Below are 15,575 nucleotides of genomic sequence, written 5' to 3' on the forward strand. Positions count from 1 at the left end.
TTGCCGACGGACATTTGTTTGTCTCCGGTGCTTGGAACCTGCTTACCTGCTTCCCTGCCGAATGCGAGTAAATATGAGTAAATACGGAATTTACTTTTCATTAAAATAAATGAATTGCCCACACATGCCATGGGCTTTTTTCTCGCTTCCATTCGTTTCAATTGAGTTTTACGCATGCATATTAAATGGCTGGTGTGACTGTTTTATTGGTTTATGCTGTTTGAACAGGCCAAAAGGGGTGGGTGGTCCTGGGTGCTAGTTGCACGGTGGGTGGTGTTTGGTGGGTGGTAGAATGGTGGACTAAGGCTGTAAGCTCGCGTGTTGTCAAGTGATTAGCAGGAACTACAACGAGCCCAAGTGGGTGATCCTTATCTAAGCCATTTAAGAGCAGACATCCAGGCGTCTGGAAAGCCATAAAGCCTTGGACGCAATTAGCGGTTGTCTGCCAAGTTAAGCCAAAATCCAGACGGATTTAGCATAATTCTTTTTTCTATTTTTCTATTTTCCCCTTTTTTTCGTGACGTTCCATCAATTTCCACTTGACGCTGCATAATTAATGGCGAATATAAATGTTTTGAAGCCTAAATGCGTTCGTTCAGTTTGCTGGTTAATTCGTTTTGTTGTTTCAGTTAGAATTGTGGAGCGAATAGTTTTTGCCATATGCTATAAATTAATTAAATTGTTTAATTCCGCTAGTTAATTAAATGGCAACCAGAAAAAAACAGGGTTTGAATGTAATTTTTAATTCAGTATTAAATTAATATGACAAGCAATAGCAACTCATTTGGAAAAATGCGTTACATTTGGAACGAAAAAAAGGATTCACAACTAATGATTCGAAATGAAATCTATGCTTTAAAGGGATACCCTTTAATTTATATTGTTATGTTGCTTATTTATTCAAAAAAGTATTCCCTTAGAATTTACATAAATACATAAAGTAAATATTAATGTAATAAATTAAAAACATAACACTCGACTATTATTTGCATAATATTATTTTTTTCGGAGATCTCACCAAAGTATTTGCATTCAAATTGATTAATTTACATAGCCCTGTTGCGGTTACAAAAATTAGATGGCGATGCCATCAGCTGTGCAAAATAATGTATATTTTGTCAATTAAATTGCCGCAAATGTTTGATATTAAGCAGAAATTATTCCGCATGCTGCAAGGTGAAGCGAATTAATTGCATGTCAAACAACAATTGATGGGAATTCGTATCAATTGGGGCCCCATTGGAATCTTGTGTGATATGTGCTCTTGTCCTGGGGATAACAAGGAAATTCACTATGCGATATTGTCCCATCCTGTTCGGTTTTCCCCCGTTTCCCGTTTCCCAGTTCCTGGCCCTTTCCCCGATTTCTCCGCTTTCCTTCTGTTTGCTTACGACCTCAATTACATGCGCAAATAAACTGCAACAAACATTTGCCCAGAACTCATCACTCGAGTGTTTAGGGTCTGGGGTGCAGACCCTTGGCTTCGTCTCCGATTCGATGGAGGTATTATTCCTCTTTTGGCGCGACAACTACTATAAATGCATTTCGATAAGGAGGAATTGAAGACCTGCTATTAAGATTGAGTTAGTAAAGCCCTTTTCCATTTGCATCAGACGTTATACCGGATTAAAAGCTGTGATTTTAGACATGCAATCGGATTTTGTGATTTTAGAAATATAAAGATCGAGTTGTGACGTTCTTGTTGCTAACAAGATTAGATTCTACGTTATACATTAATATAAGTTCAATTTATCAGTTATATGTTTTCTTAACTTTGGAAATATTTTAAAATTAATTTATTTATTAGTGCTTAAAATAACTTTATGAATGTTGTAATGATGTGAAATGCTGTAAAAGGAACAGAGGTTGTAATATTACTTTAAAACCAAATGAATGTTCAAATGAATAATTTTTGTTTCGGATAATCACTTGCAAGCCGAAACCCTTCGATTTCGTTCTGAGTTCTTTGCTACTTTGATTTTGGCTACCTTTTCCAGATCAAAAGTACTAAAATCGAGATCGTAGGGAACGGTTTTTCTCAGTGTGAAGACCCCATTCCTCACACCCTTGTCCCTCCTCCCTACAGCAGCACACACCATTTTCGTTTTCTTTCCGAGTTGCGTTTGTGTGTGTGGTGTGGTATTAGAATTTCTATGCAAATGTCCTTGTCACATTTGGGGAATTTATTCGAAAATACACGATGGCGCTTTCAAGTGCTGTGTGTGTGTTTGAGTGTGCTGAAGAGTCCTACAACATCACGCATAATAAACAACCAAAAATGAAGTTGTGATGTGTTACCAAAAGCGTTTCCTCTTTCAGTTGTATCCAGTACGGAATCAGATTTATGACAACGCTTGTATCACAGAATCACCTGCAGCCTTGGCCATATGTTTTTGTAATGGCTTTTCCTTGTTTTCTGGTTTGGCTATTAAATTATGATGTACTTTTCATTAGATGCCAAACAATCTAATGTTTTTGCTTAAGTTAAGGCTTAGTTATAGTTTATTTAAGGCCAACTTTTGATCCATCGTGGATTTTATGATATGGTAATAAAAATTCGCTTTTCGGAACTGGGTCTCGTGCAATTTGCTTTCAATGATTTGCATGTGAGTTTCGGTCGAAAGGCAAAGCCGCCACTCCGTCAAAAAGCCGAACTTGTAAAGAAAATTGTGCCACACACAGCAACACACGAATGCTGGGTTTCATTTCATTTCACACACACACACAAGTGCAATTTGACCTTCTTAATGTGCATAATTTGGGGGTTTTTCGGGCTTGTTGCGCCTAATTGCAAGCATGCAACATGGCGCTCAACTGGGCATCGATTGCATGGCCCGTAAATCTTCCCAGGTCTCCGGATAACTTTGGCCTGGCACTCGGCATTACTTCGCCTGTTTTTTGGTTATTTGTGTAGGGAATGGCGGGGAGAAGGGAATCCTGGGCATTAATTTCATATTATCAGTGGCCCAGTGGCTATAAAACGCGAGACTCAAACGGAACTTATGGCCAGCGTGGCAGCACAAAAATGTAATCCCAGCAGCATAAGTTTTGCGACTATTTTTTACCTATTGCTAAAAATTAGTACATATATATACGTACTTATATATATATATGTATTATTTTAGATCTAAGTTCCTTTTAGTATAAAGTAAAATATTTTGTAATACTTTTTAGATATATGCTACTTAGCATAACCATTCTCGCCATCAAACAAGCAAGTGTACCCACATAATGTGCAGGTACCTGTTATAAAATTCTAAAAAGAATGGTTAAAGTCTAGCGTACTTTGGGGCCCCAATTTAATGGCGAAAACAGCGCCGGACACGAATTTGAGCTAAGGCCAAAAGCAAGTGCGAGAGCATTACCTTCTGACCCGCGTTTTCCCTCCTCCCTGGCTTTTCTGCGATTTTCCCGGCATGGAAGCGCATTTTCGATGAGCTCACGTGCTCTCACTCTCTCTTTCTTTCTCGGCCCTGTGCGGACACAATTTCACACCGAAATGATTTCCAAAGGGTTTCCTAGCACCAGCACCAGCACACTAGCACCTTCACCTGGTCTAGTGGAAATTTGAACGCCGAAAGATGCAAATTTACTATGCTCCAAAGTCGAAATAAATATTAGAGTGCAGTAGGGCGGTAAAGTCTCGAGGAAAGTGCTTCGGTCAGCGGCCTTTTTCCCACTTTCCATGGAAATTAACGTTTGCACTGGGCTTATGGCCTGGATCGTTTCGGGGCCATAAAACTTGTTCATTCATAAATCATGCACAAAATTATTATCATTATGAAACTCGCCTTCCAGTATCATCAGATAGAATGGGAGCAAAGAAAAAACACAAAACTTCGCTTGCAAAGGGTTAAGCGCATCAGGGAAAGATTTTTCTTCTACTCCACCCATTTTCCATTCCTCATTTTTTTTAGCCCTGTCCCAACGTTGACTTTCGTTTTTTCAATTTTTCAACATCAGGACGGCTTGGGTTCTATGCGTGATGGAAGAAAAATGAATGTTGCATAGATTGGTGGCGTAGAGATTTTCGTTATTCCTCTGAATATACTGTCTGAATATATTTTCACTTTTTACATTTTATCATGACATTTGAGAGCACCGGCAAGCTCATTGATAATTTTCCACTTCATTTCATATATGTTGTCTGCTCGCTCTGCACAACCTGATCTCCTATCATCCACTCGAAGATTTTGGTATTTCGAGGGTTAAAGTTTCGACTAAGCGATGCATTTCACTCTTTTGCAAGTTTTCAACACACTTTCTTCCTCGGCATCTTTGGCATGTAACAAGTTTATTTCGTTATTGATATGCAGCCGGAAGTTTTTGTTTTCCCTCGGAGCCCCAATGAAAAACAAAAAAGAAGTGAGGATGTTGGCTTAAGGAGTACTCTATGCTAAAGTACATAGGGCTATACAGCACTCACAATCAGCTTAGGGTTTATGCCGAAAATAAATCACATGAACAACATGCTTAAATAAATAATAGTCCTCCAGTAAAAATGTATACTTCCTTTCACAAACTTTCCCAAATAATACCATTCGATATATGTATGTTTTGTGCACTCACCTAACTGCATCGAATTCGATGCCCTGTAAATCCAGTTGGAAGAGTTTGATACGCGGATATTGTTCGGCGAACTGAAGGCCAAACCCCATTTAATTCCCACTCGCACTTCAACGGCAATAGGAATTGCAACTGCAGCCTGAAGTTTTGCCAGTGCGGAGTGCATAAATCTTGCAGTTTGCGCGAATTACTTAGTGCAAAAAGAGGCGAAGAAAACTTTTAGCCGAGAACAAGAAACTAAGTCACGCCTACTCGAGAAGCTGCCAATGTTCTCGATACTATATACCACATATACACAAACCCACTTGATCCACAGCTCCATGCCAGCCTTCCTGAGTATGCAAAATAGCAACAAGCGCATTGTGAACACGGAAATTGAATCGAAAAGCTGCTCCTGCTGCTCCTGCAGCCTTAGCCGGTTTCTGGTTCCTGTGGCAGTTCGCCGCAGCTCCGGGCAAACAAAAATACTCTGGCCATAAAGTAAAGAAAAACAGCAGCTGGGCAAGTGTAAGGAGCAGCTGGGGGAATACTTTGCCCAGGATCTTGGGTGCTGCAAAATGTCAGGCGATTGGTTTTTAGTGCCCAGCAAATTGGTGCTCTCTGCGACTGCTCATCATTCCCCTAATTTTATGTGCTACTGAATATCAACAAATGCTATGTGCCAATTAACTCTACAAATAGCATGTATAAATGTGTTTATGAAATCTAATAGAATTTAATATTAAACAGCAAAAAAATCGAATTAAAGCCATGCCTTTACATTGCGACTCTATTAAAATCGATCTGTTCCTCCGAGTGGAAACCAATTTTTGAAATATTTCCCCCAACTATTCGAGCAAAAATTTAATTTTTTTTATTGCACTAGTTGTTATTTTGCAACTAGTTGTTTCTATTAAGCACTCAAAAGCATAGTTTCAGCTTCAGAGCTGCAACCCCTCAATTTGAACCCCAATTTTCATTGAACTTTCTTCTTGCGGAAATTCCGCTGCTGGCAGCTCAATCTTTTCCAATAACCAAAAAACATCAATTTGTTTATTTTCAATTGTTTTTTATTTTTATTTTTTCACTCTGATCGATTGAATAGATGTATTTTTGCAGTGAAGTTGTATAGTAATGTGATTGAGCATCTGCGAACAAATTTAAGCTTCGTGCAAAGGGCATTACTATTAGAACTAAGTATACTTTTTGTAACAATACTAGTAATTAAGTTATAAGAAATTCTCAACCCAAATCTAATTTCTGCCATATGACCCCTTTCCCACACGAAAAACTATAAGTTTTTAATAATGTTACCTCGTGGTTGAAACCCAATTCCCAATCATTATTTTCCTTACCCGACCTGGGAGTTAACCTGAACTTAAGCTTCGGTTTAAGGGTATAAGTTTTCACTTTCATAGCTAACCACATAAGGGAACCTGTTATGAAAACCTTTCTATGTTCACTTGCGACTTTTCTGGAGACAACTTTGTGATAAGGGTTTAAAATAGGAGATGGGTAAATATATCACATTCCACATCATATACAAGTGAAATTTGTGTACGTTTTCAAGTGAGACGAGGGATTCTAGTCTATGTCCGTAGAATATTGTGTTCCATGCTGGACATCGGACCGAACTTTGTGACATTGAGTTTAAGGCATGCTGACAGGTCTGACTTGTAGCCTTATAACGAAGAGTCTATGCTCATGTTCCTATCTCTAGAGAACTAGGCCGTGTATCTGGGCTCCTGTCAATTATGAGCGAAGCGCAGATGCCAGAAATTATTACATCAACTAATTGCAATTGGCAGTGAGTCGGTGGTGTGGGTGTGGAAGTGAGGTTGTACCATCCTCATGGGTTCTTTTTCTCGGGGCGGAAAAAGTTGAGCGCAAATGAGGCAAAAACCGTGGCATACTTTTCGGCGCCCAGCCTCTCATCCGCGCGTGTTTGTGTTGGTTTGTTTGCAGACGCTTAAAGGCAAGGCAAACCGTGTCAATGACATCTGACACGTGACCCTTTTCCCTTTCCACACACGCACACACATGCATTCACACACACACACACACACACACGAAGAGTCTCACGCACACACACTTGCGCAGGCAGCCATAAAGCAATAACCATAAACATTTTGTCAGGACATCCAGAAGTTGTCCCGCTTTGTTGTAGTGCAACTCAAGTTAAGTCAAGGAAGGTATGTCAGGCTGGGGCAAAAAGGAATTTAAGGAATTGCTAACCAAGGATAATAAATTAAGCAGAACTATAATTACTAAAAAAGGAGTGAAAACCATAGTTACATAAAATAAATCTACTAAAAAGTTATCTATCTACTAAAAAGTTATCCATAAAAAGCAAAGCAATAATAACTTATTATTATTATTGGCTGGCACCTGCTATTTATATAATATACTAAAAATTGTTGCTTAAGTTGGTATAAATAGGTATCGATTTGTTGGCACCATTTCGCCTCTTTAACTTACCCTGTTAACCTTTTTCGGGGGTCGTTCCGACGTGATTAGATGCGATTGTGCGTGCAATTGAGCGAAATTGATGGCAATGCCGTTAAAAGGTATGGCTGGTCATGCCTTCGCCCAGGGCCACTCCCCCCGCCGCCCTTTGACCCCAGTGCGACCTCTGCTTTTCCGGTAAACGCTGCATTGGTTTCACTTACGACGTCACCATCATAACTGCCATCGCCATCGTCATCGTCGTTCATAATTAATTTTCTAGTGAATTTACTTTCATGGCATTTTGGCTGACTGAGAGTGGAGCAGCGAAGGAAAAGCCCTACCGCTTTTCCGCCCGCTTTCCTATTTTCCCATCGCTTTCCCCTCCCCCGCTGTGGGCACATAAAAGTTGTTACAGCTGCGGCGTTTATTTTAATTTGAAAACTATTTCCCCATGCCTTTCCACGCATCGCCTTCCTGCTTGACTTTTGTGGGATTTTTATAACATTATTTTCCGCAATATTGCGTATACGCAGCGTCCGCCGCTTTCGTTTTAATTTGTATATGGCGTGTGGCCGGCAAGCGGCTACTACCTCCACTTGGCGCTTGCCCCCGAATCGAAATCAGTTATAAATATTAGCACACAGCCCCCATAATGGCAGCATAATTGTGTGGCGTGCCTGGTTTTTTTGGCGAGGCCAACTTTTTGATAACCCGGCCAAATGAACGCTCACCTTGCAGTTTGCTGGTTTGTCGGTTTGTCGGTTTGTCGGTGGCCCGCAGGGTATGCAAATACGTATCGAAATACTTGGCGTAGTTAAGAGCGCAAATTATTTGCACGAAAATATTTGTGTGCCCTGAAGACTGGAGGCCGCCGGGTAACTTCCGGAAAAGTCGTCGTCCAACTTGCCACTTGGCGTGTGTGGCGCACATTTGGCTCCTCAGGGAGTCGTTGCCCCAGCCAAATTCCAACTGCCAGTGGTGCCGCGTTTTCCGGGATGCCCAGGAAATGAAGAACTGCCGAACTGGCTCACAGCGAGGGGAACCAGGGAAACCAAACTGATAAAAACCATTGTTCCACTTAAGTCGACAAGTTATTTCAATTGACTTGGGCAAACCAAGTAGACAACCATTATGATCAACATTATATCTTTCATGGCTTGCTCAAAAAAATTCGCGAAAAAGTGGGATTTTCCGAAAAAAGCTGAGTTGGTATCACTGTTGGGAAAATAATATTGAAAAGTAGCCCGCCCCACGAGAAGTAGGAGTGTCTGAAAGTGGAGGTATGGTTTCTGCGTTTCTGCAGACCGGCGATTACCTTTGATTGGTCACTTAAGCAGCGTTCGCGTTCCTGGATCGCTTTTTTTTATTGGCAAATGATTTATGGAAAGTTATGGAGTAGATACAAGGTCAGTCTGTAGTAAAACTTAAAATTTTCTAGTAATTTAACTGGGAATTTCGCGCAACACTCTTGAGTCAGAATTGTATGGCTCGCATTGAAGGCCTCCACGCGAGTTGACTTACTGTTCACTTTCAAGCTTCTTAAAAAGAGCGGCAGCAGACTTGAAATTTACTCTTCTAGAGCCTGTGTTCTCCTTGTTCAATGAGTGAACCGGAACTCTGGCCACAGGTTGATCCGAATTAATAGGTAAGTGATCCGCTTGCAGGGCTATTTTGGCTTCGAAAAATTGTTTTGCACCACTAACACCCACTTTCGACACATCCACCGCCTTACTTCGGGCCAAACGCTGTCGTTCCCGATCCAATAGATGCCACTTCCTCAATTCCAAGCGATTCAAAACAGTGCCGTAAATAAGAAGTGCATGGCAGAAGTTCAGGCGTTCCTCGTGATTTCCCACCACATGGGTCATTAGGTTTTTGGCTGCCAAATGGGTTTGTGGCATCTCGAGTTTTTCCAGGAATCTCTTCAGCTCGCCCAGACATATGTACCCGTCCATGTCCTCATCTGCCTGCATAAACGAGGAAAATGCGATATCTATTTCGTTGTGATTGAACCAAGCCGAGAAGCGTTGGTAAACTTCGTCCAAGCTGAGTTCGCAATCACATTCGCTATCCTCGGAAGTGGCAGTCAGTTCTCTTTTCTCCATGACGATCCTGACGGTTGAGCCTTTTTTCTCAATACCTGGATATAAGGGAGTTCCTTGTAACTGATCTTGGTCTTTATCCAGATCCCGATTGATAAAAAGATCGATTGGGGAAGCAATATCAATGCCACTATCCAAACTCAAGGTGGATGCGTCACGTATCTCCCTGCAAAGGATCGACTTTCGCATGTATCTGTACGAGCAACAGGATGTAAAGGATGATCCGGAACTGAGCTCCTCCTCCCCTTCTACAAAAGTGATCTCCTCAAGCGCCGCTTCATCCGACTCTTTGAACTGATTTGGTGTCTTATAGCCTGTGGTATCTTTCGCTTCCACAATGTCCGCCTTCTCTGAAACCTCGAAATCTTTCTCAGATACCCCTGCAATGTTCAACGTGCTGTCTATTTCATCGCAAACCATCAGCTTTTCCGGCTCGATTTTCGGATCGTTTCCGAGCGAACTCTGACTTTCGTGCGACGTTACTGCTGGGATTTCGAACTGGTCCCGGACGATGACTTCCTCTGACATAGTTGCAATGTAGTTAGTTTTTAAATTCAATGGCAGCACACGGAATTTGTTTGACCTAAAGCTATACAAATATATAAAAAAAGTACAATGTTTGATTCCTACGTTTTCTGAACCACTTTTAACATACTAAGTGACAGTTAAATCAACAAAGATGGATAAATATGTGTTCTTCGATTTATGTAATGCCATAAAAACGAAATATATTTTTCGCAAGTAGGTAAGTTTTCGTATTAGTAACCAGGACTGTTTGCTGAATTGATTGAATGACAGCTTTCATATTCCCCACTTACAAGGTCCAGTTTTTTACGGTAGGATTCCGTTTGTTCCCAGTCCACTTCAAATTAATGGCTCAGGTCGAACATTCGGCACGTCTTTTCGGTGCGGACCCTGTTAGCATGCCATGGCCATAAACAGTTAATTAAGCTTTTATTGGTTACTCTTTTTGGTTGGCGCACAGACGACGGTCTGACTGGCTGACTGGCTGACATTTCACGTTTTATTTGACAAACAAGCGGCCAAAAAGTGACGACCATAAACGGTGACCCAAGTCGCCTTGGTTGCGGCTATGTGGCTTTGTGGCTATATAGCTTCTGATCCCCGTCCGACTTTCGCAGGAGCTATTTGCCGTGTTCTGGCCGCTCTGTTTTTTGCCTGGCTTATTTATTCACTCATTTCGTGTGCAAAAATATTTGGTGATAACGAGCTGGCAGCCCACGGCTACTTGTCATGTTTAAACCACATTTATTTGCCGCTGCCTTTGTCCCGGCGACAATAAAAAAGTGTACGTATTACGTATATATATTGGGGACTTTTTTGTTCTGCGGCTCTTGTATTTATTTGGTTTAATTATACCCGTTACTCGTAGAGTAAAAGGGTATACTAGATTCGTTGAAAAGTATGTAACAGGCAGAAGGAAGCGTTTCCGACCATATAAAGTATATATATTCTTGATCAGGATCAGTAGCCGAGTCGATCTGGCCATGTCCGTCTGTCCGTCCGTCTGTCTGTCCGTCTGTCCGTCTGTCCGTCTGTCCGTCTGTCCGTATGAACGTCGAGATCTCAGGAACTACAAAAGCTAGAAAGTTGAGATTAAGTATACAGACTCCAGGGACATAGACGCAGCGCAAGTTTGTCGATTCAGGTTGCCACGCCCACTCTAACGCCCACAAACCGCCCAAAACTGCCACGCCCACATTTTTGAAAAATGTTTTAATATTTTTTCATTTTTGTATTGGTCTTGTAAATTTCTATCGATTTGCAAAAAACTTTCACGCCCACTCTAACGCCCACAAACCGCCCAAAGCTGTCACGCCCACACTTTTGAAAAATGTTTTGATATTTTTTCATTTTTGTATTGGTCTTGTAAATTTCTATCGATTTGCCAACAAACTTTTTGCCACGCCCACTCTAACGCCCACAAACCGCCCAAAGCTGCTACGCCCACACTTTTGAAAAATGTTTTGATATTTTTTCATTTTTGTATTGGTCTTGTAAACTTCTATCGATTTGCCAAAAAACTTTCTGCCACGCCCACTATAACGCCTACAAACCGGCAAAAACTGTGTTTAAGATTCTCCTTCTCCCTTCCACTAGCTGAGTAACGGGTATCAGATAGTCGGGGAACTCGACTATAGCGTTCTCTCTTGTTTTTTTTTTCGAACTGAGCTACCCATACAAGAGAAACGAGCGGCAAGAAATGTGAGAAAAAAAGTTGCGGGTTTCAGCATTTAATTTACATAGCAAAGTTTTCCTTATTTCGAGAATTCTGATTATAAAATTGCCGGCGAAATGGGAACTTGCGAAACTGCCTGCAACTGGGTTAAGCCAAAACATCGACGGCCAGATAAAACGCCAAAAAAAGGAACACTTTGTCCTGCAAAACAGGGTCCTGCAAAAGGGCAGGAAGGCAGAAGGCTGCCAAAAGTTGTGTGACCCTTAATCGGTGCCCACAAAAAGCAAAAAAGACGGGAAAATACGTACCAAATTAATGAAATAAAATAAATTAAACTAAAATATATTTTAATAAGAAATAATAGTTGCCCTTTTTTATTTAAGGCGATACACATTTTCTATTCCTTCGGGAGAGATTTCCGTTTGGGGAACGCTTTGCACCTGGAAAAGTCTGCTTTCGGGCAGGAGAAACTTTTTACGTTTGGCCCAAAAGTGTCAAAACAACTGGCTCGGAAGCTGGAACGCCCAAAGAAAGTGTAAGTTGTTGATTTCTTGAGCCAGTGCAAGCCCCCATTGGAAGTGGGAACACCCACACAGGCAACTCTGCCATTTGGCCAATGGCCAAGAGTCGCATTTTGCCAGTGGGCTTCGACTTTCGGGCAGTTCATGAAAAACTGCAAGTGAAAATGAAATGCAGGCTGGCGCATAAATTACAGTCCAGCATCCGTGTAATATTTGCTGAAAACAAATAAAAACGGGCTGCCTACCGGTCGATCATAATTAATGATTGGCCCTCGCACTTCTCTCACTGCCAGGCGAAACATAATAAATCTCAATATAACTCAAGTGACTGTAACACTCTCAACTTTGCCATTTGATGGAAGGGTTGGTTCTTACCCATTTTTTTTTGGGCTTCTGCAGCAACCGTTCGTCAAAAAGGCCAGCTTTAAAACCAAAACACTAAAAAACTTTATTCAAGTAAAAGACAAACACACATATATATATATATATTGGTATTTCCCTTTCTGGAGCCTGGAAAGCCAAATTGATTGCTTGAAAATTTCAGCCTCATTCCGGGCCATCTTTGGTCGTTCGGAGCCCTTGCCTTTTTTCGCCCATTTATTTTTTTGGTCTTTCGGGATTTCACTTAATTGAAACCTTAAATGTTTTTACATTGCGTTTGCCTACAGCGTAAAAGGAAGCCACAGCACAAGCACACACATACACCGGATTGTCCGTGGAGTAAAAAGTATCCTGCTTTCTTCCTTGCGAACTCGGCTAAACACACATGCACAAAAGCACACCAAAGTCAATCAATCAAACTGGGATTCACTTTGTTTTTTGTGGTATTTTTAATAGATTTCAAGAGCTGCAAGTGTCAGTTGAATGTTGACCTTAGGATGGGTATTCATTTGATTAAATACCCATAAGAGATAAGTTAACTCTTTCATAACAACTCTTCGCCTTTTGGTTATTTCTTATTTCTATTGCCAAAGTCCCTTGACCTTTGCCCGCAATTAAAGAGTGCCCTCAAAAGTGGGAGTGTACTGCCAATTTTTTGCAAGTATACATACATTTGAATGGCCATTAAAGTCATAATTTCACATTAAATGCAGACGTGACTGCGGCAAAGGGCAGACCACCGAAATGTCCCAACGGGCGCCACATGAATCCAATTGAGGCGACCATGTCTTGAAGGCAGCATTTATTTTTTTCTCTCATCCTGCACCACTGTTTTCCCGGCAGGCAGGCAGGACAAACATTAATAAGTCAATTGATGTTTGGGTTAACCCACCCACCGACGTGGCGAGGGGGTCGATGTTAGCCAGGCGGCGGCGGCCAGTTCGTCATTCGAGAGGCAGTGGCTCCCTGGCGACGACATGCGTGTGCTCACATTTATCCCAACGGGAGGGAGCTGGGACTAATTGCAATTTATGTACGCAATAAAACATTCGCCAAACGGCTGCCATTCGTTACGGCCGATGGTTATAAATTTATGAATAAAACAAATTCACCGATGGTCCCGGGGCTTTATTAATCAGTACACTGCCAGCACTCTGGACCCCCAGTGACCTGCAGTCAATTGAAGTCAATGCTCAAATAATCACGGCACATCCAAAAAAAAAAGTAGGAGCAGCATGAATGCCTCGATTGGGTAAGCCGGAGTTTGATTTAAAGCCCGGAATCAGGGCGTAAAGGGCATTAAAAAATTTACTACTGCATTACACAAGGATCCGACGGCGAATACAAAATTTAACTGCCGCAGTCGTTACGCTCGTGGCATTAAAAGTAATCTGCTTAGCGTTTTGCGGGAAATTATTCGACCAGCCAAAACAGGTGGCTAAAGGATTCGCAGTGGAAATGGTTTCAGTGGCGAACTGGCAATGCTCTGTAGAGAGTTTTGTAAGGGGGATATTTGCTGTTGTCATGGAAGTCTGTAGCTATTGTAAAGCCTTAGTTTCATTTTGTTTAATAACTTATTTATTGTCCAGCCGTTATAGGCATTTATTGAAAGCCAAGTTACCATATTTGAAAGTCTGCCAAATCAGCAACTAGCAATTCCGGTAGATGTGTTTTTCCAAAGAGGCAGAAGATGCGGGAAATCCGCTTTTGGCTCCTTCTCCATTTGAAGTGATTGCCGTGCACAATTCGCGCTAAAAGCTTTCACTTGCCAATTGCCGATGAAAACAAATGTGCCGCAGTCCGCAGTCTCCTCTTTTTCTGTCTTCACCCAATGCCTAGTCAACCGTTTGGATTGGCAGATGATTCTGTTTTTGCTGTTGTTTTGGCCAACAGAAACCCAACTTGGCCAGCCGCTTTAAGCTGGAGAGATGTGAAATGCTGAAAGAGCGAATGGGGAATACCCTTAATAAATCTTTCGATTAAAACTTTAAAATTTACATGTTTAAGTTGTAAGCACTTAAATGGAATATTTTAGGGCTTCAGATCTATAACATATCGCGTAAACTGGAAATGAGATGTTAAACAATATAATTTGTATGTTTTGCTCACAAATGGGTACCTGGTGGATCCCCCAAGCCAATTCCAAAATTCAGTAGACCCATGAGTGAGTAACTCGGAAAACAAAGCACTCAGAACTGCTCAATGGGGTTTGGCTATCAGGACTGAGCTAATTGAAAACTACTTTCCAGTCCAATGTGTACAGTGTGTGTATACTCGTTCACTTACCCAGACACTCACATTGATCAAAGACGGATAGCAGGCAGTAGTTAGTGCTGACAGCAGCTAAGAAATAGGCAGCCTTAAAAATTTAATATTTTCTGTTCTATCAACACTTTTTATCACTGAATATCTTTGTCACACAAGTGTTGGCATGAAACCCAATTTCTGAGTTCCAACTCATCTAGAATATACGTAAATATACGTGTATGTTTGGTTTAAATTTGACCAAAGCTCTAGAAAAAATGGACAAGCTCGCAGCACTGTCAACAGCAAAAACGAGGAAAAGAAAGCCGAACATTACTCATACGCAACGTTGGTCATGGCTCGCCTATGCATTCATTGTAGTTCCTGGGGGCCAGAGGTTGTTGAGAGGGGCACGTCTAAGCATTTTGCATTTTTTTTTCTTGCCTATTAATGCCAGAGCATGCATTCTGCTTTCGTTGTCTGTAAGTGTGCTGAAAAAAAAAACACAAGCAAAACGGGTTACACTTTGTATATAAATAATAAATTATATATAAATTATGAAAAGCCAAATGCTTTGTATTCAGAAGAAGATCATTTCAAAAAGTCTTTTATTGTATCTAAAAAAAAGAAGAAGTTAAAAGCTCTGCTATAAAATCTCTTGCCAAACCGCATAGTTTAGCGCTTGTTTTCTTTTTGCTCTGTGTGCCTGGAACGTAATTTGTTTTCACGATTTCCCACAGCGACTTTGTACGTGATGCGGCATGCGAAATGGGGCGCGTAAGATGACGCTGAAAGGGGTATTTGGGTCAGAATTAGGCGTGGACTGCCAGCTTTGCCAGCTCTGCCAGCTCTTCCGCCTTTTGCGGCTGTTTACCTGAACTCGTTGAACTCTCCGCCAGGTGCCAATCACCCGTCATTCACCCGTTAATAGCAACAAATGGCAACACCTGCAAGTGCACTTCATCAGGCCCGGCGAACTTAAGTGCATTCTCAACTGTTTCCGTTTCTTTTCCGCTGCAAAGAGCTCTCTCTTTCTCTTTCCCTCTTTGTGTGTGGCGTTTTTGCTGCATTCAATCTCCATGCCCCGCCCTGATTTAGAATTAATAAAGGCAGCGCATTTCCCCTTTATTTTAT

At 41.4% G+C, this 15,575-nt stretch overlaps 1 protein-coding gene across 1 annotated transcript; it reads right to left on the bottom strand.

Moving 5' to 3' along the window:
* Positions 1-8,322: 8,322 nt before the first annotated feature.
* Positions 8,323-9,753, bottom strand: LOC120454110. Its single transcript, XM_039639139.1, has one exon. It carries the CDS (start codon positions 9,621-9,623, stop codon positions 8,511-8,513), a length of 1,113 nt encoding a protein of 370 aa, XP_039495073.1. The 5' UTR covers positions 9,624-9,753; the 3' UTR covers positions 8,323-8,510.
* Positions 9,754-15,575: the final 5,822 nt, after the last annotated feature.

The sequence above is a fragment of the Drosophila santomea genome, chromosome 3R (assembly GCF_016746245.2).
Source record: "Drosophila santomea strain STO CAGO 1482 chromosome 3R, Prin_Dsan_1.1, whole genome shotgun sequence".
NCBI lineage: Eukaryota > Metazoa > Arthropoda > Insecta > Diptera > Drosophilidae > Drosophila > Drosophila santomea.

Excerpts from the sequence above, each read along its gene's own strand:
- LOC120454110 (XM_039639139.1), bottom strand. The coding sequence starts at position 9,623 with ATGTCAGAGGAAGTCATCGTCCGGGACCAGTTCGAAATCCCAGCAGTA.